The 12,696-nt window shown below is 43.4% G+C and overlaps 1 protein-coding gene across 1 annotated transcript in view; it reads right to left on the reverse strand.

Moving 5' to 3' along the window:
• fibcd1b (fibrinogen C domain containing 1b) overlaps positions 1-12,696 on the reverse strand; it is a gene marked incomplete at both ends in the record, with an annotated part of 218,001 nt that overhangs the window by 149,687 nt on the left and 55,618 nt on the right. Inside the window, one exon of the mRNA XM_083794061.1 lies at positions 11,637-11,723. Coding sequence (XP_083650187.1) covers positions 11,637-11,723 — 87 coding nt within the window. The remainder of the gene's footprint in view (positions 1-11,636; positions 11,724-12,696) is intronic.

The raw sequence follows: 12,696 nt of genomic DNA on the forward strand, positions 1-12,696 counted from the left end.
ACCAACTGGGAGAGTGACCACCCACTGCGAGAGTGACCACCCACTGCGAGAGTGACCACCCACTGCGAGAGTGACCACCCACTGGGAGAGTGACCACCCACTGCGAGAGTGAACACCCACTGGGTGAGTGAACGCCTGCTGGGAGAGTGAACGCCTGCTGGCGCGATGACCGCCCGCTGGGCTGTGTGTCTCGCGGCTAATCACAGCAATTGAAGGCAGGATTTTGATGACAACCGTTTTAGTTGTATTTTCTTTATTTATTTTTTTCATTTTTCAATCGTTATTGCTTTACACAAAACAGACACCAAGGAGGGAGAGATCACAGTAATCCTCCAAAGCTTTCTTCCTCCTCTACGCTGCAGTTCTTCGTCGTCGGGGTTCATTTGTATTCACTCTCTGAGTTAAAGAACTATAGGGGTCCCATTCAGTTCTATCTATCAATTTGGTTGGGGATCCCCCTGGAATCCCCTCAAAGACCCCATGCATGGCCTCGCTTTGAGAACCACTGTGATAAGGAATCTATAAGTGCAGTGTAGTCTGGAAAGGACTGAGATCTCCTTTCGTGAGTCACGGGGAGAGCATGAAAAGAGGGTAGTTCAAATTCAATATAAACTCCACATGCACTCAACTGGACAGGAGTGCCCCCTTTTGCAGGGCGCTAGCCCCTCCAACATCTGGCGTTGTGTGTTCCTTTGTGTGATGTCATGTGTGTGATCAAGTCTGTAGTGACCACTTATCCTTTTGTTAAAAACCTTTGTGTGGGCCACTTCTTGGGCAGACTGACTATACTAAAGACGCTTGCTTGTTGTTGTTTGAATGAAATGATAGAATGTCCATTCCAGGTAGGTTTCGGTGTTAAATAAAAGTTGTTTATTTTTCTTCCTTTACAGGGATGCAAAAAACGGTAAACTTAAACTTGTAGGATAAAATAAAGTAATACAGAGATCCTTCAGTTGCAAGGTCAAAAGACTGTCTGCTTGCCAGTCTGTCACGCCCCTATTGTCACACACAGTGCCTTATAAGGTATCCTGCAGTGGGCAGAGAGCAGACATTATTATACAGAACACCACCACCAGAGGGCCAATAAATAAATAATATAATTAAATATAAGGTTTTGGCTCCTACATAACCGGCCCCTAATTGTATTTTGAAGCAACAAAAACAATTACAATATACACTGTATCTTAAAGGAGCCTGTAAACATTTCATTAACTTGGTGTGGTGTGGTACTCAACATAGGTTGGCGAAGTCATCATGCCATCATCATTCATCAGTAGTAGCAAGGGCGTCACTCCTCACATTCTAGCAGCAGGCAGATCTTGGTTATGGGCCTTTCTAGGACATTGGTCTTTGTTTTGACCTTTACAGCTCGCACCAATCCTGTAGAATCTGCCATAACTTCCAGCACTCTTCCCAAAATCCAGGAGCCACGTGGAGCACAGGGGTCCACGACCATGACCACATCTCCAGGTGTAAAGCTTCTCCTCCGTTTGCACCATTTCTGCCTTTCCTGCATGAGGGGCAGGTATTCCAGGCACCAGCGCTTCCAGAATAAATCTGACATGTACTGCACCTGTTTCCATCGGCGTCTCACATACAGGTCGTTCCTGTCAAAGACTCCAGGTGGCACAATGGGCTTGGTGTTCAAGAGTAAGATGTGGTTTGGGGTAAGAGGCTCTAGGTCTTGTGGGTCATTAGACACAGTAGTGATTGGGCGGCTGTTTAAGATGGCCTCCACTTCGCATAACAGAGTCTGTAGTCCCTCGTCGTCTAGAGTCTGCTGTTTCAAAACAGAATGGAGCACTTGCCTCACAGACTTTATAAGTCGCTCCCATACTCCTCCATGGTGGGATGCTCCTGGGGGATTGAAACTCCACTGTATGCCCTTTTGGAGCAAAGCTCCTTGGATCCTTTGCTGGTTCAGTGTAGCGAGGGCTTCTTTTAATTCTCTTTGAGCCCCAACAAAATTAGTACCATTATCACTTCTGATATGTTTCACTTGTCCTCTTCTACAAATAAAACGTCTTAAGGCATTGAGGCATGAGTCTGTGTCGAGGGAGTTGGCCACCTCAATATGCACAGCTCTGCTGGTCATGCAAGTGAATAGCACTCCATACCTCTTCAAGATGGTTCGTCCTCTTTTAATTTCAATAGGGCCAAAATAATCCACGCCAACATTAGAAAATGGAGGCATGTCTGGCTCAAGCCTTTCCTGTGGCAAATCAGCCATTTTTTGCTCTCCAATTTTGGCCCTTTGCCGTCTGCATACAACACATTCACTTATTATTTTTCTTGCTGCAGAGTTGGCCTTGATTATCCAATATATTTTCCTTAGTTCAGAGAGAATGTGGTTTCTTCCTCCATGTCCAGTTTTGTCATGCATGTGCCTGAGAATGAGTGTGGATACATGAGAATGTTTGGGGAGTATGACAGGGAATTTACTCTCTTCTGGCATAGCTGCCCTACTCAGACGTCCTCCCACTCTGAGCACACCATCCTTGAACACTGGATCAAGCCTGTAGATGCTACTTGTCTTCTTGACACAAGATGTCGCCATTTGCAAAGTTTTTATTTCTTCTTGAAAGTACTGCTTTTGTGTATGACAGATAATTGCATTTTCTGCCTTCTCCATATCTTCCAGAGTGACTGTTTGTCCACCCAATGTGGTTTTGACATCCATCTTTTTCTGGTCCATCACTTTCTTAGTGCTTCGAGTGCAGTGAAGTGAAGCACTTGCAGTGGAATTAAATTCCTTTTTCCTGTGAACCAGTAGTTTCAGAGTTTCTTTGAGTTTCAAAATCCATGCTACTGCAACTTTCAGCTTTCTCCAGCTGGAAAAGTATGTGATAAATGTATCAGTTGGATTTCTATTGTCCTTTACAATGATTGTACTCACAGCAGGATTTCTCTTGACCTCTGGGTCATCAAAGGAGTTCGAAAACAGTTCCACAGGAAACTGTGGCCAGTCCCTTTCAGACTTCCAGAGTATGTCTGGGCCGTGAATCCAACTCTGATTCTCCATGAATTTGTCTGCTTTCTGTCCTCTAGAGGCAACATCAGCAGGGTTCACCTTTGTGTTGACATATCTCCACTGGGTCATTTTTGTGGCATCTCTAATGGCAGCAACTCTGTTAGCCACAAATGTGTGGAATCGTGTGTGTTGATTTGCAATGTACTTTAATACTGATTGGCTATCAGTCCAAAACATTGAGCTTTCAAGCTGCAGCTGCAACTCTCTTCTGAGAACTTTATCCACTTTAGTGGCCAGCACTGCAGCAGCCAACTCCATCCTGGGGATTGTCATCCTTTTGAGGGGTGCAACTCTTGCCTTCCCCATCATAAATGAGACATGAATGGTGTTTGTTTCATTCTTCAGTCTCAAATAGCTCACTGTACCATAGCCTTGTTCACTTGCGTCTGCAAAATGGTGAAGCTGTGCTTGTATGGGTTCACCAAAGTCCTTTGGTTTGAGGCATCTTCTGACCTTGAAGTTGGTGATTTTCTGCAGATCTAATTTCCATTTAACCCACCGCTCAGAGAATATCTGCGGTACGTCCTCATCCCAGCCTAGGTTTAAGCTGCATAGCTCTTGTAATAGCAGTTTGGAAGTCAGAGTGAAAGGCGCAAGAAACCCTAAAGGGTCATAAATGGAGCTAACAACAGACAGTATCCCTCTCCGTGTGTGTGGCTGTGGCTTGGTGGTGACATTGAATGTGAAATTGTCATCCTCCACACACCACTGCACGCCAAGTGCTCTTTCAGTTGGGAGTCTATCTCTGTCCAAGTTGAGCTCTTTGACCTCTTTAGCTCTATCGACTTCCGGGACTGAGGAAAGTACTCTGCGGCTGTTTGTTATCCATTTAGAGAAGTGGAAACCTCCTCTGTGACATGCAGCTGTCACCTCCTTGATGAGAAGTATTGCTTCATCCTCTGTGGCCACCGACTTCAGACAATCATCCACATATACGTTGTTTAGAATGGTGTCAATCACTTCAGGTCTGAAACGATCCCGGTTATCCTCAGCCGTCCTTTTGAGCGCATAGTTTGCGCAGCTGGGTGATGAGACCGCACCGAAGAGATGCACCACCATACGGTATTCCTGGGGGTCAACACCTATATCACCCCCTGGCCACCACAGGAATCTCAGAAAATCAACATGCTCATTTGCCACTTTTACCTGATGGAACATTGACTGAATGTCTCCCATTATGGCTATAGGCTCCTGCCGGAACCTGGTGAGCACTCCTATGAGGGGTTGAATTAAGTCAGGGCCTTGGAGTAGCTCTGAGTTGAGCGAGGTGCCTTTGTATGATGCTCCAGTCAAAAACCACTCTGAGCTTTCCTTTTTTGGGGTGGTACACCCCATGGTGAGGTATGTACCAAATGCTCCCATCCTTTTGCTCCAGCTGCCCCTGTGGCACTGCCTCAGCATAGCCTTGTTCAATGACATCACTTAGGAAGCGAGTGTACTCCTCATGAAATGATGCATTTTTCAAGAACTTCCTTTTTAAGCTCAAAAGTCTTTGTTCTGCAACCTGCCGATTGTTTGGCAGTGTAACATCATGGCTCCTGAATGGTAATTTGAAACTGTAATGTCCATCCACCATTGTGGTTGAATCTTCAACTATTTTCAAAAACTGTTTGTCCTCTATTGACATTTCCTTTTTGTCTTCATAGGATTTTTCCACAAAGTCAGTGTTGTATTGTGTGATCAACAGATCATGAAGGTCAACTACTGAAATCTTGTTGACCGAGACTGTATTGTTGGCCTTTGAACCTCCTCTTAGTGGACCATTGACCACCCATCCTAGCAGTGTCCTTACTGCATATGGGCCTTCTCCTTGGCTGTTAATGACCTGTTGTGGTTCCATTACCTTAGGTGCATTTGTGCCGATCAGCAAGCCAATGTCTGCATCTATGGTGGGGAGTTTGATGTTTTTGAGGTATGGCCACTTGGATATATCTGACTGGTTGGGAATGTTGTGTTTTGTAACAGGCATGGCTTTCTGTGTGTATGTTTCTGGGAGGGCTGTAAAGGTGTTGCCATGAAGCTCACTCACCTCCAAACCTGTTACTATGTGACTACTGACAGTCTTTTCTTGACCCATGGTACGGAGAAGGATGTTGGTTCTTTTTCCTCTAATGTTCAGCTGATGCATGAGACTGTTTGTGCAAAATGAGGCTGAACTGCCAGGGTCAAGGAATGCATAAGTTTGTATTATTTTATTTCCTTTCTTAGATTTCACTTTAACAGGCACAATAGATAGCACACACTCCTCTTCACCGGCCCCAATATGCCCACATGCCTTTGGAGATGTGCGCGTCTGTGCTGTTTCATTTTCAGACATTTCAGTTGTGTCTGTCCTTTTTATTTTTCCTATATGTAGCACAGTTGGATGGTTAAATTTGCACTCTTTACATGACAAGCGTTTAAAACACTGATTATTCATGTGTCCTTGTACAAGGCATCCAAAACATATTCCCCTTTCCTTCAGAAAGGTGATTTTGTCTCTGTGAAGTTTCCTCTTGAATGTTTGACATTCATCCATTATATGGGTACCTGAACAAAACAGACAGAAAGGTTTGTTTGCAGTTTGAGAGCTGTGCTGTGAGTGTGACTGGGGTGACTGGGAATTGTCGTCGATATTGCTTATGCTGGTAGCGAAGCTGCTGCCAGTGGATTTGGGCTTTTTGTATGCGTTTTGTTTCTGAGCTTTTGGGGCTGTTGGGTCTTGAATGTTGCCAAATACAGGGTCTGTGAGGATCTTCACCTGATATTCGAGAAACCTGACCAGGTCACAAAATCTGACTTTGCTGTTACGCTTTTCCTGTAGCTCACAGACTTCAGATCTCCATCTTTCTCTGATTTTATATGGCAACTTGGTGACCAGAGCTTTTAAATTAGAAGACAAGTCCAGTTCCTCCATATATGTGATTTCCTCCATTGCATTGCAGCATCCTCTTAAATATAAAGCAAATGCCTCCAAAGCTCTAGGATCCTCAGGCTTAATAGAAGACCATGACAGGGCCTTTTCTATATATGCATTAGCTATTTTGAATTCGTTGCCATAATGCTTTTGGAGGAGCTCTTTAGCTCTATGATACCCCTTCTCTGGTTCCATGTACAGGCATGTTCTGATAAGTTCCCTTGACTGCCCCCTTGTGTACTGTTCCAAATAGTACAACCTGTCTCTGCCAGAGGCTGTTCTGGCTTCTATAAAATACTCAAAAGCTCTCATAAATGATCTATATTCAACTGGATCACCTTCAAATACCTTGATCTCTTTTTGAGGCAAAGAGGAATTATGATGCCGTTTTACAAGAGAGGCAGTTATTTCATTTTGTTTTTGCAAAATACTGTACAGAGTTGCATCATGCACTGGGGGTTGTGGCTTGGGCATTTTATTGTCGCCTTTGGATTGTGATGCTGATGCATGTGATTGGGTTCTGTCCTGCATGGAATATAGTGGTTTCTCAGGCTGTGTGCCACCATATTGTTTTTGAATATAATATTCTGATGATTTAGGAGGCTTTTCCTGTGGATAGGAGTTGGGAAATAAACGAAATTGTGATTCTTTTGGGCGCACACTTTGTGTACGTGTAGTGCTCTTATGCACCGTTTCCCTTTTTGTGTCATCCTTTTCCTTTTCAGGCATCATGTATATGTCGCCACCTTTGTCACAATATTCATTCATTCCATCCGTTGTTTGTGGAGGTGCGCTTTGAGTTTGAGCGCTTTGAACATGACTTTCCACAATAGTAAGAGCGTTTATTTTAGCAGTGGCTGCATCCAAGTCAGCCTGCACATCAAGGGTTTCCTTTCTTTTTCTTATTTGCTCCATTTGTTTATTGAGGTTCTCCTCTTCCTCCTCCAACACATGTTTGTCTTTTAATGACTTTAATTTCGCAATTGCTGCAGCCTTTTCGGCTTTTGCGCGTATGCGAGCAGAAGATACACTGGAGTGCGCGCTCCCTTTAGACCTGCTTGACGCACCAGTATTTGAGCTGTGCTTGGATCTCCAGGCACCTGACGCACTGTCACCAAGAGCAATATCTTGATCATCAGGTCTGGTTGTCAGGCCAGACTTCCATTTCATAACATCATCCATAAATTCATTTATGCTGCTCATTTTTGTTTGAAACCAGTTCTCACTTTCATTCATTTCCTCGGACCCCTTTAACAGTGCTTGATAAGACACGTGCGCATCATAAAAATCAACCAACAGTGATTTGTACTTGTGCACGTTTTCATCCAATTCCTCAGTAACCATATTGTCTTTCATCAGTTCCTTTATAATGTTCATTCTCCGTGTCAGTGGGGAGAGTTTGTATTTGCGCGATGAGCGCATTTTTGCAATGTGTTCTCCGTCCATTTGAGAAACGTCAGGTTCAGTGGGTAACGTGGGTTCACTCACGGTGAGCAGTGGCACCGCAACATTTTGTTCAGTTCCTTCCATTTCATTGTTTGATACATTTCCATCCATGTTGCATTAAGTTCAAAGTTTCAAGTTTTATGAACACAAAGGCCGAACAATATAGCCTACAAACTCTCTTTGTTTCCAATCCAAGGCAAGATATGATTTAATCATTGCATTTCAGAGGGGCGGCGTTTAGCGCACTTTTTAAATCATGCAGTTGAAGAATAATTAAATGGAATAAATTAATGTCTCTCAATGCGCACCAAATGTCACTTTTTTGCGCTCCTAAATGAACTTCAAGTCCTCCTTTAACCAATTCCTTCACAGTTTCCAGTGTCAGCTTATAGTTTCTTCGTTATGATTTTTTAAAAGTTTGTATTATTTACCGCTTTGTACCGCACCACCATCTTGTCCTTTGTTCTCTCAGCCACACTGTCCGCCGTTCAAACATTTGCTCCTCTTCAGCAATCCTTTCCTTTCCAATGGAAACTCCAAAGCGAGTCTTTTGACTAATGTAGTGACCACTTATCCTTTTGTTAAAAACCTTTGTGTGGGCCACTTCTTGGGCAGACTGACTATAGTAAAGACGCTTGCTTGTTGTTGTTTGAATGAAATGATAGAATGTCCATTCCAGGTAGGTTTCGGTGTTAAATAAAAGTTGTTTATTTTTCTTCCTTTACAGGGATGCAAAAAACGGTAAACTTAAACTTGTAGGATAAAATAAAGTAATACAGAGATCCTTCAGTTGCAAGGTCAAAAGACTGTCTGCTTGCCAGTCTGTCACGCCCCTATTGTCACACACAGTGCCTTATAAGGTATCCTGCAGTGGGCAGAGAGCAGACATTATTATACAGAACACCACCACCAGAGGGCCAATAAATAAATAATATAATTAAATATAAGGTTTTGGCTCCTACAAAGTCTATGGACTTTTTGACACATTTGTGTCAAGTGACTGATGTATTTGTGTATGTGAGTAACTATATATACATCTTCACAACTGAGCACATGCAAATTAAATAATCCTATAATAGAACCATGAAGCCTGTGTTAATGTTTGTCTACGTGTTTGTTTAAAGAAGTGAAGTGCGGCCATTTCTGGGGCTTTTCAGCCTTGATAGTACACAGTCGAGAGATACAGGAAACGCGGAGAGAGACAGGGAGCGACAAGCAAAGGTCGCCGGACTCGGGAATCGAACCAGTGACTCGCATTATGTGATATATGCGCCTCAGCCAGCGGCGTCCCCACAAAGTGCTCCTTTTAACCCTATCTGCTCAACCCTTTGTGATCATCTGAGCAGCGGGTGAAGCAGTAAAAGTTAAGTAATGCTCCCCTCACCCCCGCCACCCGGGGGGGGGCAGTAAATACTCCCTTTTCCCGACATCCACGGCTGTATACGGGCATTAAAGATTTATTCGTTGGTTCTCTGCTAATGGGAGTTGTAAAAATGTAATTGCCATGGTATCTTATCAACTAACGTTCTGTAGCACTGACTGTCAGTGTTGCTATATAAGTCTGCTTGTTATAAGAGACTTTGGGCTGGTTTTCTTTCTGGAAAGTTTCTTGTAAATATTAATTGCCAGTTACGGGTCGCGTTATTTGTGGGGCTTGTTTCTAAAGTGTAGTTGCTTATTTGGGCTTTCTTCCAAATGTTTTGTGTCCCTATATCTCCCACCTGAAAAGGTTTTGTGATCTCCGTTTACCATTTATACCCCGTCAGACAGACGAAATAAATATAGGGTTGTTGTTGGGCAGAACCCTCTTATCGCCATACTGTATACTTATTGTGTTTCATAAATGAATGATCTAGGCTACTTGATCGTACAAAAGCATCACAAGTAGAAGATCCGCACGCTGTTTTGATCTTGCCGTTCTGCTACTTTGCTGTTTTTTTATTTGAATCCTGAAAAGTTACTTTTGGGGTTCTCAATGTTTTTAGCTGGGGACCCCCGGTAAAACTTTGGCAATGTCTCGGGACTCCTGCCCCGCCCCCTCCCGACCCCCAATATAAATTGACTGCTACAATAACCTTAATAATAGAGACAATACACCATAAACAAATACTGAAACCAGATATAATCATTATGGAAGGTGTATGCATGTAGCCTACTTTGTGTACTATATGTAAACTCTTCATTTCCACTTTCCAGCCATTCAGTTGCAAAAAAAAAATGTTTTGGGGACCCCCCAAAATAATTGGGCGACCTCCCTGAGGGGTCGCGACCCAAGGGTTGAGAACCCCTGCTCTACTGTACAAGGTGTCCACCCGACACAGACAATATATCCACTATCCAGCATAGCCTGGCTCACAATGCTACTCTATTTTCGGCTAAGTGATACTTCCATACTACGACAGTACAAAACAGTGCAGACAACAACAACAACAACAAAACAGCAAGCGATATGAGACATATCACTATCAGTCCCGCTGCTGCACAACTCCTCTGTTTGCACCAGACAATTCTATTTCTATTTTTTATCTCACGATTTTGTAACACAATTTCACCCAGTGTCAATTATCTAATGTAATATACTCCCTCTGCCAACCTGGGGAGAGCAACGGACTGACGTCATGCTTCGTTCAATGCATGAGGAGTCCAAGGGCCTCTTCTTTTCACCTGACAGGGGGGAGTTTCCCCAGTTAGACTTATAATAAATCTTTATTTGGTCATGCTACAGTGTGACATAAAAGCATCAAAAGTATAGCAGATCTGCAAGGTTGAAACATATCACAAAGCAACGCGTTTTGATCTTGTCCATCTGCTATACTTTAGCTGTTTTTGAATTTGAATCCTGAAAAGTAACAGTTTTGGACAGAAACGATGGCATCGCTGCCGGCAGAAAGGTCTTGGTTCAAATAATATTGAACCAATGAAAAGTATTAAAAGGTGTCTCAGCCAAAACCTCCTAACTCCATTGGCTCTTCAAACAGTGGAGCGGAAAGGAGAGGAGAGGAGAGGAGAGGAGAGGAGAGGAGAGGAGAGGAGAGGAGAGGAGAGGAGAGGATTGCTTGTTCCGGGGCGAGGCCACTGATGGATTGTATGGAAGGTGATCAAAATACTTTCTACTTTTGGTAGCCTACTTTAATGTACATTTTGACACCAATATACTTTTGTACTTTTTCCACCACTGCATGTACTGTAATTGAGTTCCCACTTGACACCGCAGCTCCTCGGGTTCTCCTCGGCAATAACACCTGCCACGTGTGAAGTGGATCGGATGAGCGCTTCACGAGATATGTCTGCTCCGTCCTGTTCTGGAGAACCGTTAATCCCATCAACCCGACACTCAACACTGCACTTCCTTTGGCTGCAGGTCCCTCCGAAGCAGCATAGCAACACCGTATAACCACACGGCTCCCACAAGTGTGAAGTCAATCACATGAGCCAGCGGCTTCTGAGAGATACGCATGTGCAAGCTTGTAGATCAGCTATTGCCTTCGAATCTATAATAGTGAAGGAGGAAGCAGACCTTTAGCGCACCGCAGGGGACCCCAGTCAATTAAGTATGGGGTTATATATAGATATATATAGGGTTTAAGTGGTTTTTAATACAATGCCTTCCTCAGATTTCATGTACAGTAGGTACATGTACAAAGGTGTCCATTTGCACTGGTGTGTACACGGTGGTTCTCAAAGTGGGGTCCGGGGACCCCCAGGGGTCCTTACGTACATGAGCATGATATACGTATATATGGAGTCAAATGCTGATTATTTTGAGATCAACGAATGTGCACTGATGTCAGACACACAACAAAAAATACACATAGGCCTATATGGAGATTTGATTTTCAACCTGCATTGATGTCAGACACAACAGAAATGCACCTACAGACAGACAGTAATGCGAGATTGACTAAGACACAACGGAAACCATTCAACATGAACTGTATCACACGCACATGCATTATGGAGGTGCATTATGAAGTCACACGCGATCGGTTGGATCAGAGGTTGCGACAAATGTAATTATAACAATGATCTAATGAAGTGGTGGAAATTCTGGATGAATCAGAAAATGATGAGGCAAGAGGAGTCGGAGGTGCTGATGGATAATTAATTATACTTTAATCTAATGGACGTCATGTGACTCGCGTGTCAGCGGTGCGGTTATCCCTCGAGAACGGATTCCGAGCTGCGCTGCTGAATCTGTCGGCAGGGACATTCAGGACGTGAGAGGAATGAAAGCGGTATAGGATTACAGCGGCAGGCCCTTACCTTGGGTGGGTTTGTCTCCCTGACAGTGTCTGAGTCAGACCAGCGGTGTTTGAGCTGGGAGGAGCTGGGCCCACACTCACAGAACGTCTGCAATGCATGGAACAAACAGACAGGAGGCCAAGTGTTGGTGTGTGTGTTTTAATTGGGTGTTTTACTTAAGTAAAAGTGTCAATACTGAAATATAGAAATACTCCGTTACAGGTATCAAAAATGTATTTAAAGTACCAAAAGTAAAAGTACTTATTATGCAGAATATGTCCCGTTTTAAATTAAAAATGTATAAAAAATCTTTTGAAAATAGCAGATCTGAGGGCGCCCGCTGGCCTAGTGGTCCAGGCGCATGCCAAATATAGGCTCTGGCGTTGCGTGTTCGAGTCCCGCTCATGACGACCTTCACCTGCATGTCTCTCCCCTTCTCTCTCTCCCTCTTTCCATCTTCACTTGTAACTATCAATAAAGGCAGAAAAGCCAAAAACAAATCTTAAAAAAATAAATATATATAGCAGATCTGCATAGCAATGAGTCACATCGTGACGGAATGTAGCGGAGTAAAAGTAAAATATTTGGATCTGAGATGTAGTAGAGTGAGTATAGGAGTATTGGAAACACTGCTGTAAAGTAGTAAAAGTACCTCCAAATGTTACTTATCCCATTCAGGACAGGAAGCCCTTTTGGTGTTTTAAGCATTATGTTATACTTTAGCTATTGAAAAATAGAAGATCTACAAGATTGTAGATGTGCTATTTTTGAAAAATCGTGAAAATGAGGCGCAAATCTTTGAATACATCCGTTCAGAGCGAACGTTTTTAACTCAAATCTTTGCTTCTGGGAGGGTCCCTGCATGAATTACATATTTTCAGATGGGCGTCCGCAGACAAATACAGATAATTCTGTGGGCCCTTGACATGAAAAAGGTTGAGCACCACTGACATAGAAACATAGGTTTTTCAGAAAACTTGGATTTAGAAGCCATTATTTTTAGAATCGGACTAAATGGGTTAAGTACAGTATACTTGGTTACTTCCCCACCACTGCCAACAGTGCCAATTACTTAAAGCAA

The sequence above is a fragment of the Protomyctophum parallelum genome (assembly GCF_964188405.1).
Source record: "Protomyctophum parallelum genome assembly, chromosome: 21".
Classification (NCBI taxonomy): domain Eukaryota; kingdom Metazoa; phylum Chordata; class Actinopteri; order Myctophiformes; family Myctophidae; genus Protomyctophum; species Protomyctophum parallelum.